Source organism: Bacillus rossius, chromosome 2 (assembly GCF_032445375.1).
Source record: "Bacillus rossius redtenbacheri isolate Brsri chromosome 2, Brsri_v3, whole genome shotgun sequence".
Taxonomy (NCBI): Eukaryota; Metazoa; Arthropoda; class Insecta; order Phasmatodea; family Bacillidae; genus Bacillus; species Bacillus rossius.
Window position 1 is genome coordinate 116,177,711 of NC_086331.1, and position 18,970 is coordinate 116,196,680.

Below are 18,970 nucleotides of genomic sequence, written 5' to 3' on the forward strand. Positions count from 1 at the left end.
AAGTTAAATGTCAAATTAAAGTCTTGTCATTCTAAAGAGAATAGTACAAATTTGAGCTTTCTAGGACAAAACATTTTAGAGTTACATGCTCTTAAATATTTCAATTTGTTCTACAAACTTATCAGTTTTTAACTTTTCAAAAATTTATAGATCAAAAATGAAAGGTCAAAAAAAATTGTTTTACTTGTATTTTTTTTGTTATACTGATGGCCAGAACGCAATCACCAAATATGATTCATTTTGAAAACCTCAAAGTTTAAAATAATTATTTTATTGATTGATTTGCTATGGAATACCTCATTATTTTCCTTGAGCTTCCCAATGCATACACATAAACATATTGGGTTGGTCAGTTGTTATTACACACGGAATAGTTTCCATGTTGATTCTCACCTGGTGGAGTAAGCATGCAACAGTGATGGCATACAGTAGCGATAACCTTGTGTGTTCATATGCCATTGTATCAAGCATATGATGTTTCAAAACAATTTATTTGGCAGTACAAGCATTATGTACATTATGTACAGTAGTTTTCTCAAAATAAATTATTCACCCCAACAAAAAGTAAATTTTATGGGAGAGCAATAAAACTGTTTAGTACTTATGTTATTTCTAAAGATATACTGGATACATAAGGTAACACCCATCATTAAACAATACAGTTTGAATGTTTCAACACAATATGGTTAATTTACATCTGATAAATGGCAAAATTAATATTTTGTAGCAGGAACAATGTTGTATGCGGCTAGTTACAACATGTTCTTCCTAAATATATTAATATTGTCTAAAATCTTTTCAACATGTAGAACTCTGTAGTTTAAAATGTGAAGTAATACTTAGAGAAAAAGAATTCCTAGCTACTTTATTAACAAAACTGCAGAAATCAAGTTTCTGATATTCATTGAAAAAGGTTTTGCATTGCACAATAACTTGTAGTCAGATCATTTTTATTAAAGATCACAAAAAAAAAATACTATCACACACAAGGCTGCAAAACATAATTCAATCAGAAAGTATTTATTGAAACCCCTCTTTTCAACAGTACAGACTCTTTTGATTGATAATGTTATATAAAACCAGAAAAGTTGAACTGTTCATGGGTGGCAAGCTTATGTTCCTCTGGACAACATACAGGGTGTGCTGGAAATAGTTTCAGGACATCAGGCTGTCTGTTTACTGTCGTGGCTTTTCAAAAATAAACCACTTTCTGTAGCAGCACGCACCGTGTATTGGGTGAGGCTTTATCAGAGAGAAGAGCTCACAGGAGAGAAAATAGTAGAGAAGCAGTTACAGGCAGGCAAGGAGCCAGGATGCAAATAGAACTGAACACTGCCACATCTGGCTGAGGGGTGTACAAAATTTTCTCTTGTTTTGTCTGGCTCTGCACACGGGCAGAGCAGGCTTAGTTGGCCTACCAGGTGGCCTAGACACTCTATGGCCAGCATGTGGGTTCAGATCCCAGCAGGAGCAGGAAACATTAATAACCTGCTTCTTGACATGGTGATTTCCATTGTCACGGCTGGCATAAAAGTGTATCTTGATGTTTCCTGAAATAGGTACAATAAATAAATGATTCTTAACTATATACCATTTTTCCCTATGATTACAATTGTCACCATATATTTTTGTATTATAGAGGAATGAAATTACTCTTCAAATTTTTTACTGGTTGCAAATCACATTTCAAGGAAACACTGTTTAATTGGTGGTTTTGTCCTCTGTTTGAATTCAACATTTCATTTACTTGCATGGAAGTGAATTTTAGTATTTGTTTGTAAGCTGTTTTATGTCCGACACCATTTTTATTTACTATGTTTCTATTATCGTGTGACTGTTCAGGATTATAAAGGGATCAACATCGTAAATTTACGTGTCGTAGGTAATATCATTCTTATTCACCTTGCATACACACATCAAAATTTTACTTACTTAAATTATACTTACTGTTTTTTCCATTTGAAAGATGGTAGTATTTAATTCATGCATAATTTATTTAATTTTCAATACATATTATTTATGATATATACAGGTTGATTTGTAGAGGGTTAGACAAACTGAATGGATGTGTTGGTGAACCAATTTAGAAAATACTCTTTAAGCAAAAAGGCCCTAGGGGTAAAAATTTTTGTTACAATTATTTTTATATTTTTCTTAAGTTTTACCAAAAAAAAATTTCTCTTAACCCGTATACTTTTTTTTTCATGTGTTTTAGACTTAATCTTTTTATTTACATTTGTTGCATCCTTCATCTTTGTGAGGCAGTGTTTGATGCTAATAACGACTAAAGAATCAGCTCTAAACTCATAAAGTGGAAAAATGGAAACAAATAGGCAAAAAGTCAACTTTAACTTAATTTAAAAAAACTAATCACGTCCAAGAAGTTCAAATGCTTTTAAAAACTTCCTTAGGTATTGTTTATTACAACGTTGTATTAAACGGGTATAAAACTCTATCAGCTTATGTACAAAATAAGATACGAAGGAAAAATCAAGCGCAAACAATAAGAATAAAAATAATCATTTATTAAAGAAAAAGTTACATATCCTGATAAAATACTTTTCAATTTTTTTCTAATACATTTTAAAGCATTTAAACTTCTTGAACGGAATTGGCTTTTCAGTGTTTTTTTTAAATTAAGTTAAAATAGACCTTCTTGCCTATTTTCTTCCATCTTTCTGACTTTATGAGTTTAGAACTAATTCTTTAGTCATTCTTTGCATCTAACACTGCCCTGCATAGATGAAGGATGCATCAGGAACCAAATGTAAATAAAAGATAGTTTTTTTTTTGTACTTTAATTACACTTTCTATGTGGCAGTCATGTAAAGAACTGTGCATGCTCACATATACAAAAGTTTCCAGAGAATGAAAAGAAGGTAAGTTAACTGTGTCATCGGTATTTGTTTTAGAATAGATAGGCCTTAATTTTTGGTCTATAGCCACTATAGTAATGATATGTAGAACACTATTTGTGTTAATGTATGTATGTGGTGAAACATATGTAAAGCTTCAAAATTGTTACACTATTGCTGGTAAGACATAACATTTATTTATGTGCAGTGAGCCTAGTCCAATGCATTCGGGAAGGTTTGGTTCATAATGTCATGTGAAGAAATAGAAACTTCACAAATAGAAATGTCTGTTGGTGCCAGACTGTAAACGCCGGAAATTCTGTGTCCGTGGTGCAATAGCCAGAGGAAGATATTTCGGTTTGTGTTACTGGCATCTACAGAAATGTAGATCAAATCATGTTTCAAATCCTGGTCCAACCATCCTGATTTCGGCTTTCCATGGTTTTTCTAAAATCACTCCAGGCCATTGCATATTGGTTCCCCAATATCCTTGACTTACGTTATTGTGTGATATCATGAGCTTGTTAATGAGGAGTAAAGCCTAACTAAAATAAATCTCAAAGGTGTTTGGTGAGGAATAGGTGAATAAAACATGCAAATTTTTTTACTGTGACAGCTAAATTTGTATAGAATTGTGGATTTTATGTTAAAATATGGTAAACCTAAATAGTGACATTGAAAAAGTTTTAACTGTTTATAAATTTTCAAGTGATTAATAATTTTGAAGTGAAACTTCTTTGCTGAGGGGACAAAAATTTTCAAGTGTTTTGAAAATTCTGATTGCATGAGGGAAAATAGCTATGTATGTTGTGGGGGAACTGGGAGAGGAGAGTAATAGATAGGTACGTGGTGGGGGAACCGTTAGCGGAGATGACAGGAGAGGTGTAAATGACTCAGCATACTTGTACGTTTGCTATCTTGCACACTTGCTCACTCTCACACTCGCACTCTTGCCATCTTGCACACTTGCCCACTCGCACATTCAAGCATTCGTGCTCTTGCGTACTTGCATTAGAGCAGTTTTTTCTTGGGGGGTGGTGTGTCGAGCTATCCCCACTCCGGGGTTGTTGGTGCGGTCTGTGATCGCTGGAGCAGCCTTGAGAGGACTCCACGTGGTGGCGTGCGGCTTAGATTGAACCCTGCCATGCTGCAGGGATAGGCAGATTTCGGCGGTTGGAACCTGCCGCCAGATGTCACCCTGACTGTAGGGAGTATTTGGGCAGAGGGCAACACAACAGGATTTGAGCTTATTGTTGTGCACCGCGCCACGGGCCATATTTGCGAGAAATTGTTTTTTCATGTACATATTATTATTATAATAACTTGTGTAAATCATTATTGTAAAACAGTGTTATGTGAGTATTGTTTTAGCTGTGTAACTAAATATTTTTGCTGGTATAATTCTTTTCACACTTTAGTTTGACATGGGTTATTATTTGACACAAATTATTATTTGACTAACTAAATCACACACCGTATTATATTTAGGAGCCCACAAGCGTGTAAATATGTTAAGTCCAACTAAGAGGCGTGAATATTTCTCATTCGGAGTGTAGCTATGGGCGACTGTGGGTCAACAAAGTAGCATTGAGCTAGGTCCTGTTTGTAAGCCATGCTGTCACTTTCACATGCCAGATACCTGCCTCAGACTCCATACGTCCATATGGACAATTAGCTATGCTGCATAAACTACCTACCTAATTATCGGCAAGCTTCAAGTTTAAGAATTATTTGAAATGAAATTTAATGATACTTTGCACAAGTTTGTTTTAAATGTATGAGAAAAAATATTTTAGTAATTTTTTTTCTTCTTAAGAATCTAGCCTACAATTTATTTATATGTGTGGAAAAGAGTTATTTCATATATGATCATACCCACATTCTTACTATTCTCAATTATTATCTTGTGTTCTATAAAAAAACTAATGATTTATCTTTATCTAATAAGCAAGAAGTTTTACTTCTGTCGCACATGGACGCCACACACAAATTTTATTTTTAAATTTTATATTTGATTAAAGGAGTATGTTTATATAGTGCTTTAATTTTTTTTATTTTCTTTCAGTGTTAGAATTTGCCTTTGACTTTTACTCTATCTGACAGTTGGTAATTTTTTTTATAAACATCTAATAATTTTTACAGTGATTATGAAGTACAACTTGAGTGTAAGTTCCAACAACTTAAAAAAAATATATATTTTCAATATTTCTGGAAATATATAAATGTCTTATCTTTATCTTTTGGCATGAGGACTGGATAAAAGGTTTGCCACCAGGTCAGAACACTCTAGGACTTGTAACTATTACTGAGGCATGGTATTGGGTATGCCACCAGTTAAACTGTATCCAGGGTTTCTATCAATAAGGTGGTAGGCAGGGTATAGTTCAACTAACCCATTCCAAATTTATTTGAAGCCTGAATTAAAACTATTAGCTCTTGTGGGTACAGAAAATGTCCAAAGTACTCCAACATCCTCATAATAAAATGAACCTCTAAAAGTGAAAGGGGGAAGGAGTTAAAATAAACTTACTTACAAACAAATTGAATAGGTGTACTAGTACCATGAGGTATGAATGCTTCCTCTACAGTATTGGGGTGTAGGGTGATCAGAATAAAATTTCACCTTCAGAGAATGGTGAACAGGAAATACAAATCAAATTGGATATGCATTCAAATTATATAAGCAAACACATACTATCTATGATGGTCTTTACTATTCCAATGTTTAAATGACAAAAGAACTACATTTATATAGCAGCAGTATTTTACATTTTATGCTTGAGTGAATATTGAAGTTTTTGTAGCAGTATGTGTGCAATTAGTTTTAACAGCTATTTAAATGCTCAAGTATTTATATGTACCTGATGAATATTAATTGTCAAAGTGCAGTAGTACTTAAAACTTGGGATGATATAGTTTCAATAAGCATGTTACTTCTTAACTGGTGCAAGCCAAAGTTGTTGAAGGAAATAGTGTTTTCTTTGTGTAGTTTTTAATCAGAGTTTGACATCATTTCGTCATTGTTATTGAAGCTGACAATACTTGGTGTGGCTGAAAAATATCTGTGATATGGCTTGTGTTGTAGGTAATGCTTGGGTTACTTTAGCTACCAATGACTCGTATGCCCTTGGTACATTGGTGCTGGCCAGTTCACTGCGTGCTGTTGGCACTACACATCAGTTGGCAGTAATGGTTACAAGAGGTGTATCCCCAGAAATGAAGTAAGTTCTTTTACAGTTTCAAGTTGATCCTGTGTACACCTGTGCCTACAAACTTTTGGGCACCCTGTGCAAGTTATATTTGAATGTTATGTGAATTACCATAGTATGTGTTTTTAATCCATTTATATTCATGATTTGTAATACTAACCTAAGCATCAGTGTTCACAAAATTACAATTTGTAATACTGACACTGCTATGCCATGCTTATTGAAAGAATTAGATCAGCAATACATTACCAGGCTCAAGTTTGTACATTTTGCCTGTAGTATTTCTTCTATTGTTATTTACTGTTATGTGTTTTGTGCACCTCTCATCTTTCCCCGACATGACCTTTTTTATTCTTTATTGTCTGGGGCCAGTTCATAAGATCCTGTCTCCACCACAAAACACTACCTCTGTGCTTGACATCAGCCAGTATTGTAATGCAAGTTAAGTTTGAAACCTAGTAAGGTACCCAAAAGTAAAAAATCCATAATTATTCTATTCATCAATATTTTTTTTAATGGAATTTCAAGCTAGTTATATAAATTGCTTGTAAATTTTTTTTTTTGCTGACATTGCAGGCTTTACAATTATTAGAAAGGAAATAAAAGTATTTCATGCCCATTTGCCTAATGATGAAACATGGGAATTTTCCCACTGAGTAAGAAAATATAGTGTATTTTACAAAAAAATAAATAAAATTCCCACCATTAGAGAGTTTTTGTTATTATTTATAGTAAACACAAGATAAATTTATTATTTATAGTAAAAAATATAAATAAAAATATATTAAAATTACGAAAATTGGCTAAATACTTCCTCTGTCTAGCTTAGCCTAGAAAATGTCTGCAGTTTTGCATTTAGCAAATGTGAAATATTTTATGGTTTGAATTTATGCAGTTAATTGTATTTCATGTTTTAGTGTATTATAATTTTTTTTTACATAAACAGTTATCTTAGGTATGATAAAATATTGAAATTATTTTACTTAATGGTATTTAAAAAAAATTCCAGACCAGGAAGTCAACCTGTTATAGTTTAAAGGTGCTAGGTCTACAATTTCAGAAGTCATTATGTGTGCATGTTAGAAAGGATGGTGTGGAAGGAAATATTACTGCAATGGTTCTGAAAATTATTTGACAATATTAAAATGTATAATTTTTATAAGAAACTAAGAGAACTTAACATTGGAGTCAGTGTTGCTGACTCGTGACCCAGAGCAGGAGGGTGTGTTGGAGTGCAGTGTGTGTTTTGCAAGGACGAGAGATGTTTGTCTCGGGCTGATATGAGGCCAGTAATTAGTAGTTATGCAGAGGACAGAAAACTAAGGAGACCACAAGCCTTAGGTCATTAGGTGCCGGGTGGCGTGTACTCAAGAGCGAGGTCCCATGTTTGAGTTTGTGTAGAGTAGAAGTGTACAGAGATAAAAGGGAATAAAAGGGAGGTTCATGTAAAGACAATTTAGTGTATTAATTAAAACCTACACCCGTCTACATCCCAAACGACATGAAAAGTAAGCAACAAGTGCGGAAATCAGGAACCTAGCCCAACCCTTCTCCACCCCTCCCCTTTTATTCCTACCAGGGCTCCCCATTCCCATATCCCACTTTGTCCATTTAACAACTGATGGTGTCAGAACTATTGTCCATATCCCACATCAGAAGAGGACCCCTTACAAAACCATATAGTTTCCCAATATTTGAATTTAAAGGGAAAATTTTAAGGGAAAAACCAATTTTATATTTTTAGGAAACAATCCCATTACTAGGTTTGCCTCACACAGCATGAGTAGTGTACATAAATTGTAGATCATATCAGTTACAAGCATTGGAATCCAGAGTGATGGTTTAAATTTACACTGCATTACTTAACCACATAGTTTCTATTTTGTGGCAGAATAATGTTGTATTAAAATTGTGTCCCATAGACTTGATTGCATGTTACTTTTATAAAGCATCAATTTTTAGGAACCAATACATTCACTACTATGTCTGGGGTTGCATGTGCTTCAGAACCAATTCACCCCAAAATCCATGAAAAAAATACTTTGTCCCACAGTTAATGTTATTTTTAGTAGTGTTAGAAATGTGTTGCAATAGTTTTGTAAAAAAATAACTACATGCACAAATAATTAATTTTTAAAATACCCAAAGGCTTAGTTTGGCTGTTACAAAAGAAACACTATACCAGTCTCATTCTGTACCTTAATGGCCCGGTGAACTTAAAAAAAAAAAGCAATACACTATTCAGTTAGTTTAGGCTAAGAAAATGTCTTGAAAACCTGAGTTTTCTACAATGCAAAGAACACTAGTAATTTGCGGTGAAAAATCTGTAGCAGGATGATGTCACAATCGCTCAACAGTATGGCACGCAAACCCAAGCTAGCAGGTATATGACACTGAGCTGACACTTTGCCTTTCTTGTTTAGTTAGCTGTTTAATTTTTCATAATGTATCATATGTTTTATAAATATTTGTGCTAATTATTGCTGCGTAAGGCCCTATCATTTCTCAACCTGCTGGAGAGGTGAGGTTTCAAACAGTTTAGAAAAATACATGACAATACAGACTGAACACAGTATGGACTGATGAGTGCGGTGAATGTATTATTTTGGCTTCTCATCAAGAGTGTGTCTTCAGTGGAAGTACCATTACAAGTGATGTGAGGGGTACTGGGTGGTACCAAATGTATTACTCATACCGCTGCCTTTACTACTGTTGCCAATAAGTAGCCATAAATTAAACACTGTTGCACATGTCATGATGGTGCCTGCTGAGACAAATTTTGAATGGGACAAATTTCTGTACAAGAAGTATCTTAACTAATGTTAAGTGGAGTATGAGCAATTTGTTAATTGGATGAAATCTTGGATACTGCTAGTAGGAGGTAGCAGAAGCTTACCATAGCACTTGGTAAAAATAATTTGTGCAGAATACTCCCAAAGCGAACAATTTGATTTTTTTTATTTTATTTTGTTACTAACACTCGAACAATATATACCTCCATACAGTCCAAAACAATTGCAGCACATGTGATTATACTTAGTTCATTTTTTGAGAAGTTACTGTCTGACCGATTTTCTTATGATGATGAACAATTAAACAGCCAATAAAATTTTCCAACTACAAACCAGGGCACAATGCCACTGGGGTGATTTCTGCAGGAAAATTTGCAGTCGCCATAGGTCAGTGCAATGCTTGTGGTCAATATATTTCTAATTATTTATGTATTGTTGAAAGAGCTTTATTTGCAGCCCATCCATACCATCAAGCTTTAAATTGTCTCTCCCTTAATTCTTCAAGATGTTTTTTGGCGAGTCGCTGCCAGACACTACCAGTCAGGATAACATCTAACGACAGACTAATTGTCCAACATAGTTAACTTGCTTTTCCAAAGTGGAACCAAGGGAGGCAGCCCCGGGAGCCAACCAACCAATCACAACAAATATTACCTTATAAGGACAGTTTCATGGCCAGCTCCCTAAGGTTAGCAAATACAATCATTGTTGCATGATGTTCTGGAGCAACACATCGATACACATTGTCCACCCCACCATCTAAGATGCGGATGAATTTGGTACATGGTATTTTCAGACAAATATAAGAACCCGTATTTTTTTATTTTTGGAATATTGGCTTTAGTTTGGAATTTAAAGCCCTTCAAAGTTTCCCTCTGTTTCGTAAAATTTTTTTAATCCGCAACCAAAGTCGAGTGACATCTTGCTTCTCCTTACATATGTAATAACAGTTATTAATGTAGAATTGTGAAATTCACCATACTTATTCAGAATTTTACGTTGATTTCAAATGTCATTCTTAAAATGTAATTAAATGCCCAGCAGTATGTGCAATTTATGTTAAAAGTGGAAAAAATGAATTACCAAAAATTGTAAACATCAGTTCAGTAATCCTATTATAACTGTTTTCTTTTAATCTGTACAATCTTAGGCTTGGTACCATTAGAAAGAGCATAACATTTGCTACAAATTGGTGAAATAAAATTTGTGGATATACCTTCTCACCCTCACCCTCACCCCACTTAAAGAAATGTTTTGGTGGATAGAATTTTTGTTAATTATACATACATACAGTACATAAGTTTATATAAATAAAATGAAATTACAGTAGTCAAAGTTAGGCCTGCAAGCTGTGCTCATGAAAATTACATTTTTTTACAATACCGGCTAAAGTTAAGTGCAATCCACTATTACAGGCATGTTTCCTAAATTAATGTGACTACTGTCCTGATATCAGGAATTTAAAGAAGTTTTAACCAGGTTTTTCAAGGAGGAAATGATTGACATCACTTACAAACAATGGATTACTGTTGACCGATGCAATTTCAAAACACTTACAAACCAATTGTTTAGCAAACATTTATATTCCGCCATCCTCCATGTCAACAGCATTTCTGGAGAGAAAAGCCAGAAGCTTTCAAGGCTAGTTTACCTTACGCCACTAGGATGCGCTAGTGGCAAATCATAGCACACATTTAGTAAACGACAGAATCGGGAATTACGTTAACAGGTTAAATAATCTTTCTAACAATAGAAAATGTTCAGTTTATGCTTTTTAAATTCTTATTAGAACTGAAATATATCTCCTGTATCTCCTACTATCATTGCTAACTGTTTTGCTAAATACTTTTCAAGTGTCTATGTTACTCCACCCTTAAATACTAATTTACCTATATCTTATACTACTAATCGTTTCATTCCTAGGACTAGCATTTCTGAAAGTTTGGTTCTTTAGAGTATTAAATCACTAAAATATACCTTTTCAACAGGACCAGATGATATACCTAATTTTATTATAAAAGGTTGTTCTTTACTCCTTACTCCTGTCCTTAGGCACATTTTTAACAGTAGTATTGAAAAGGGTATCTACCCTTGTAAATGGAAGCTAGCTAAGGTTATACCTCTACATAAAAAGGTAACAAGCTTAACGTTTCTAATTACAGGCCAATTTCTCTGTTAAATGGTTTCGCTAAAGTTTTCAACAAAATAATATTTAAACATTTAAACTCTAACTTAAAAAATCAACTATCTGACTCTCAACGTGGTTTTAGAACTGGTGAAACCACTACGACTAATTTAGTTCCTTTTCGTAACCCTATCTATTCTCAAGTTATAACTTGTGGTCAAGTTGATGCTTATTTTGATTTACCAAAAGCTTTTGATACTGTAAATCACCAAATTCTTCTATGTAAATGTGCTAAATTTGGCTTATGTAATAAATATATATCCTGGCTGACTAGTTATCTAAACAGAAAATATTTTGTAGCAATACAAAAGCACACACTGATATACATCCGGTTAGTTCTGGTGTACCACAGGGTGGTATACTTTCACCTCTACTTTTTAATATTTATATTGATGACGTAACTGTTGGTTTAAATCATTTGATTGGCACTCTTTTCACAGACAATCTAAAAATATACAAGAAAATTTCATCCATCCATGATTGTTACTACTCCAGTCGGACATCAATTCAGTTATTGAATGGTGCAACTTAAACTTAGTTCATCTTAACAAAGATAAAACCACCATAATAACCTTTACTAGAAAATAATTTCCCCTAAATTATGAATATAAAATAGATAACTTACCTATCTTTAAGACCCCTTTTGTGATAGATCTTGGCATCCTACTTGATTCTAAATTCTTCTTTCATCTACATATAAATTCCCTTGTATCTCACTCAAGAAAAACTCTTGGACTTATAAAATTCATTACCTTCTATACATCCAATCCAGATTCTATACTATCCCTCTACAACTTGAATATGGATCAATAATCTGGAACAGTATTACTAGTAGTGATAGTGAAAAACTTAATTCCATTGAAACCAAAGTATCTAATTATATAACCCAAAAAACAACCAAGTTAATAGATCTTAACTCTCTTTTAGGTTCCCTTTCTGATAGAAGAAATATTCTAGATGCAATGTTTGTTCATAACTGTTATAACTATAAACTGTTTTGTCCCCACATTTTTGAAACTACTGGGATAAAAATTCCTTTTTTCAACAGTCTTAAACCGCCATTATGTACCTTATATAAGACTCATGATATAATTAACAGATTAATTACCAATTACAATAAATATGAGGAATTCCTAAAGATAACAAATAATATAATATTCATTAAAAAAGTTTTTTCTCTGCTCATCCTTTGATTCTCAAGTGTTAAATAAATAAATAAAATAAATAATTAACTATAAATAAAAATTATGTATTAATAAAGATAATTTATTTTTCATCCATATCCGGAGAATTTAATTTTATGATTTTGACTTGTCTAAATTTATTTATTTCATCCTTTCCTGTAGAGAATGATTGTTTCATTAATCAATTGTTTATTGTGTCTGTGTCTTGTTTATTTTGTCCTTTGCATGTTGTTTTTGTTTGTATCTTTTATTGTGATAGGTTTTTTTTTCATTGTTTTCATTTCTTTTTTATATCCCCGTGCACACCCTAGTACCCTTTTTATGAGGTGTTGGTGTGCATGTCACAAATGTAATAAATAAATAAAATAACATTATTATGTTGTGACTCAAAATGGTGGTAATGCCTATGTAGGAAAAAATGTTATGCCCAAGCCCTATTATGTAAACAGTGCAGTATGTAAATTTTAAAATTTTATCTTAGGTTGTTTAATCTCTAAATGTTATTCAAAATTTATTTAAATATACTTCAAATGTATTTGGGTATGCATAATGTAAATTAATTTTAACAGGAGTAGGGTCTTGATTAAAATGGTAGTCAGCATTCACAGATACCTATTTGGAAAATGAATTATTTTGATTAAAATTGTTTCTTATGGAAAAAAAAAGTGTGTGACTAGCACTGTTTTGATTAGCGCTTTGTTTTACTGGAATGAATTAGGGTGTTACTTTGAGAGACTGGTGTTGTAGTGTTTGTCTAGATAGTCTAAAAAAAATTTCAATCTTTTTTTTGACATGCTTTAACCATGTTTTTTGGTTATCCGTGGACCTCTTGACAGTCATTACTCTGGATAATCTGGTATCTACTGTATTCATATTTACTTTTTTTTTTTCAAATGTAAAACTTCGTGGACCAACTTGGAAATTGTATTCTAATAAATTAGTATTAGGGTCTCTAAATAAATTGTCTACACTATCAGTGGTAATAAATCATAACTGTGTTAAAGTGCAATTTGCAATTTACATCAAAAATACAGAAAAAGATCAGAAATCTTATGAAAATCTATTAATTTTCTGATATACATGTTCTTACTAATTGTAAGAATAGAAATTTGTTAAAATTATAACAACTTGTTCTTCGTGATGACTGCTAAACTTCACATGGTTATCAGAATATCCCCTGAAGGCTAAAGATATGATAATGGCTTACTTTATGATACTAATGATAAGCCTGCCATAAATTATAGAAAGTTTAGGGGTGTTATGTATGGACATGTTGATATAGTAAATACCATAGTAGAAGCTCAAAATATACTCATACAAGTGTTGTCATACATAAAAACTAAAACGGTTGTGAAAGTGATACTTTCAGTGTAATTGAGATGTTATAAAATATTACAGCATTATATTAATACATGAACTTATGCATTTATCATGTATTACTAGTGTTATTTACAATTTTCAGTACAGTGCAGCAAATTTTTTTAAAGTTTTATTAAGAATTTTGTGATGAGGTATGATTTAAACTATTTAGTTTGCAATATCTGTTTGTGTGGTTAAAATAGGCTTTGTAGCCCAATGAGATATGTAAATGTGGCTTTTCCAAATTTGTAGGCCATTTTGGTCAATAATGTTTGTCATCTCAGAAGAGATGTTACAAATTATCTTCATAATGTATCAAACATAATAAAAGATTGTTGTGAAGAGTTACATAACCATACAATTTGGCTATAATCACTTAAATTTCAGTTGTATTATGCATGAATGCATGATAATTCTTTAAAATGTTTAAACAAGTAGCACTTTTTAAATTAATTACAGCTGTAACACTTTGATGCTAATTTTCTGACAGTGTTTTAACTTGTGGCAGTGCTCTTGTGGTAATGATGGTTCACATGAGCCTATTTTTAACTTAAACTGTGCATAATAACATATACTTTTAAATTTTAAAAGTACAAAGACAACATGAAGTATATAAATATTTCTTAAGTGTTAAAACTTTTATTTCAATAATTAAATTAAGTGTATTTACACTCGCCTCCCAACAAAGTGACAGGGTTTTGAATCCCAGCGGGGTCAAACTCGGATTTTCACAAGTAGGAAACTTGGCGGACGTTGCACTAACCTGTGGGTTTTCATTCCATCGCTGCTCCATACCCCATCTGATTTCACCTTGTGCATTCCCCAGACTGGCCGGAACGACAGGTCCGTACCTCAGGTAGGGCAGCCGGCTCCTATGAGTGTCAGCCCCATTCCAATCATGTAGACCCTGCCCCAGATGAGAACTACATGTGGTTTTTTATCTTCTTTTTTCACTTTTAGCATATTTAATTTTTTTTAAATTTATTTTTATTTGACTGAGATTTTATATGAACGAAACAGACCTACATTACTAAAAATGTAAAGTGCTGGACTGGCATTGTTGAATCTGATTTGCCAGTCACGACCTTGAAAGGCTGATTAATGAAAGAAATAACTATGCCGTTACTTTGATCAAAATAAAATGTTCAAAGAAGTGTTGTGTTTACATAACATTATGTAAGGATTTGACCTACATTATCAGTGACGGCTTAAATAGATAAGGAAGCGTTAAAACTGACTCTGATAACATGGAAAAAAATAACAGATTTTTTTTTTTGTTGTTGTGATATTTTTTACAACCTTGGGGGACAATAGTATTTTATACTACTAAGTAAACTCGGCACATTCTTTACTGTATAATGATGCAGTCAACCTCAATGAAAATGTGCAATTGGTGCTGAAGTATAACAAGCTACAGTTTAAAGATAAAATAATGATATTTGTCTTGTTTGGCCAAAGAGATGTTTCCCTTGCAAGAACACTTACTGTCATGGTTCGTTATGAATTAGAAGAAACTGTGCATTTGGTAATTTTTTAAAATTATTACTTAAGATTTTAAACAATTATTTTAAACAATTATGTGAATACAGGCAGCTTTGAATAGTTATGAAAAATTTTCTTTACTCAAATAAAGAAGCTAGCACCTACTAGAATGCTTCAAAGAAAGGTTGCTCTTATTTAAAATTGTAGCGTAATTCCTACACAAGTTGGCATTAAATATTTTTATCAGCAATGATCTTTGCACAAGTTTATTCATTAAAATACTCGGATGCATATACTCTAGGCCTTTAAATTTTTAGTCACCAATTCAGTTATTATTACAAGTAGACTGAAATTTTTTTTTAGAAGTCTGAAAATTCAGTGTGTTAGATATAGTATTCCTTTGTTTGTATATTTTTTTTAAATTTGTTTGCTGTTACATGACACTTGCAATGTATGATGCTAATTAACAACATGTTATAATAAAAAGAATTTGTTTTTCGATAAGAATGTGTTTAGAACGTATTTAGGGCGGGATGTCCTGTAATGATTCCAGTTTAACTTTAAATGTTCAGTTTTAATTTTACACTGAAGATATTATTTTGTTTACTTACCAACATTAAAAAAAAATAACATTTTGAACCTGCTTGTGTTTACTATGTTCCTTATAAAATTCTGATTGAAAAAAATCCTACACTTTTGTTTTACTTCAGCTAATTATGTTTTCTTAAAAATCACTAACCCCTTCTTTAATTGCAGTAACAGTGGACTGCAAGTTGATGCTGTTAGAGAAACATTTTAACTTTATAGAAATTTTTATAGGTATCATTGTTGGTAAAGTCAACATAAGGTATTTAGTATAATGCTTCCAAACTTATAATTTTTTTCCCCCTCAGAGAACAGTTAAGATCTGCATTTGATCTGCTATTTGAAGTGAATATTTTGGACTCCCAAGATGAGGTTAATCTTTCTCTTCTGTCTCGCCCTGAACTGGGGCTCACATTCACCAAGCTCCATTGCTGGCGGTTAACTCAGTTCCAGAAGTGCGTGTTCATGGATGCCGACACTATGGTAAGTGTGGCTGAAAAACGTGCATGCAAAATATTTGCCCTGTGTGTTTTCCCTGTTTGTGTGCCAGTGTATAGTATTTTAGTGGATATGTAAAACAAATAGCTTGGAAACCAAGACTCTTTTACTATAAGAATGTGAGAGCACCGCTACTGAGGAATAATTACTACCCTGTTTTCAGAAGCCTTTATAGTAGTCCATTTCTTGATAAGTCCGTATTGAAACATAACATCTGAGAGTGATTTTGTGTTGTTAAATAGTGTAACCCCCACCTGTGGGTATGACCAATTTTTAATAGTAAGTTACTCTAAAACAGGGCAAACCACATGTTGTCGCGAAAACCTCTGGTCGGGATACTAGGAGTAGGTCAAAGACAACATTACTCGTGTTCATCAATACTAAATAAGAAAATGGCTTGATACTATCTCATCACTTTAGTAGCAAAAATGATTATAAATTTTAGCATGGTACATAGATCCAAAACTCAGTAAGCACATGACAAAATCTTTACAATTCTCGTGAACCAAATAAAAAAAAACTCACTCTAAATTACTAGAGTCCTATGGGTTATCAAAATTTGGAGGAGTACCATACTTGCAAAAATTTACGACCTCCGTTTTTATTTTATAATGCCTTGGGGCGAAGTAGAAACAGCCAAGTTGGGACGAGGTACCAAGTGGAAGGAAAACAGCTAAGTCCAACTGTAGTGAATACAAAGTAACTAAGTCCAAAACTAAGCAGGTGCACAAAACCTCAAAACTCTTTTTAGATAGTTCATGTTGCATTCAAAAATACATGGCAGATCATTTTATTTTTGCATCGTCTGAAAATTGTGTTTGTAGAACAAAGTCTTAAAGAAATAAAGACATCACTATGTTTACGTGCATGCGAAAATAAGTTTACAAAAGATTCCTAAAATGTTCGTGCAAGGTAGCAAGTCTGCCAGCTTGCTCTCGCAATGACACAGCAGGTGTTTGAAGGCTCACTTACCCTAAGCAGTTTGCACGCCGGGTCAAATTTTCATGCATGGGTGCTTTCTTGTAGTTGCACAGCACTTAAGGATCACTTACATTGAACAAGGTTGACAAACCCAAAAACTCAATTGCGAAAAACATTGTTGCACCTTGGAAGGAACAACAAGAGGGATATTTTTGATGACTGAACAAATGTGTGCAAGCAAAATGTAACCCTGACATTGCACATGCTCTCTCGTTACTCGCTTCCTTTCAGCACTGGCGAGTAGCTCTCTCGTGTAGACGGGTAACTGTTAAACATAATAGAAAACATACAATTAATACTTACACATATTAGCCTTGGCTCAATTACAACTGCAGTGGCTGAGCACAAAGAATCATTGCCTGTTATGATATCACAAATTATATTGGTGCCTTATAAGAATTATTACACTATATTCATTTCTTTTACTAGCAGTTTCAATACTCAAGTTAAAATCATGACAAATATTTAAGTCGTAAAGTGCTTCAATAAATAACAAAAAAAAAATCACTTTACGAAAAAATATAACTTTTCAAACCGGTGGTTACAAATATACTTAAATGTCTCAGCAACTGACTCTTAAACAACTTGTTCACACTTAATTATTTACAACTTTGAAGATGCTGATCGTCAAACTATGCATTTTACACACTATGTCTTTAGACTGATGACGGAAAAGAATTACTGCAGATAACCCCCACTGTACTTAGTGTTTACTGTTACCACGTTCGCTTGAAATCATGCAGTGACTTCTCCCATGGTGACGTGCACCAAGATGTCGCCACTGAAGAACTCTGCTGCCAGCGTCCGCTCTTCTTTCCTTCTCGACGGGCGTCTGGACTTCGATGATGAGTGCTCCGGACGAGATGTCTCGGGACACACTGCGTAGCCTTGTGTGATGACCTTCACTCGAGAGTTGTATACAGTTCTTCAAACACCTTTCCTTTGAATACTGGCAAAGTTTACGTCAGTCACAGACCTTCAGTTCCGGTTTTGGCTCCTTCGCACTTCAGCGAACTGACTTTGACACGACCTGTCTTACTCGGTTAAGACAACACTTGTCTAGGCTGTCCGAGCTTGATAATTCCTGACCCATGGTACTTGGGTCGCTGTTGCTTGCCCTTTACTTGCTCGTTACTTGCCCAGCGAGTGAAATATGTGACCTTCACTGGCGAGTACTTTGAAATATCTTCAACTGTTCTATAGTACTAAACCCTTTAGATTCCACCGAGCAAGTTTCCAGGTTTTACTCAGCGAGTCGACTATGACAGCGAGTGCCTATTTTCATTAAAATCTGAGGTGGTGGGTGTCAAATTAATTTTTTATTGGGTGATTTGATGTGGAATGACTCAAAGGAAGGTGGTTTCATTGCTCAACCAGTGTCACTCCGTCGTCTTACCAGCTGGTTGCGTTGTCTGCAGCTCAAACTCAAATTGTGATGTGATTTGGAGACTGCGAATGTAACGCCTGCTGGTCAGTGCCAGGCCGAATGTTAACTTTTTACAATAAATAACAGTAAAAGCAAACAGAAAATTGACTGTCGGCATTGGCCCATGCGACGGGTTTAGTTGTTAAGAAAAATCATCTGGAACTCTCGTTATGTAAGTTGTTGATGATGATGCTTCAGTGATGTATAAAATAAAAATAGTTTACGAACTATTTTATTTTAATTAACATAATAACGCTTTTATTCGGCTTATAATTCATCCCAACTTTCAGTGAGAAGAACAAACCAAAAAAAAGTCTTTAATTTCTTAACAACTGGAATTAAAATTTGCAAATGTATTAGAAATTGTTACTATTCAGGGTTGCCTGGCCAGGCCAACCTGGATTGTCAGTATGT

At 33.6% G+C, this 18,970-nt stretch overlaps 1 protein-coding gene across 4 annotated transcripts in view; it reads left to right on the top strand.

Annotated features, from left to right (window-relative positions):
- LOC134529661 (glycogenin-1) overlaps positions 1–18,970 on the top strand; it is an 82,238-nt gene that overhangs the window by 10,977 nt on the left and 52,291 nt on the right. For all 4 annotated transcript variants that reach the window (XM_063363981.1, XM_063363983.1, XM_063363980.1 and 1 more), the window contains exons 2-3: positions 5,941–6,076; positions 15,960–16,134. In XM_063363981.1, the coding sequence (XP_063220051.1) occupies positions 5,941–6,076; positions 15,960–16,134 (311 nt within the window). The remainder of the gene's footprint in view (positions 1–5,940; positions 6,077–15,959; positions 16,135–18,970) is intronic.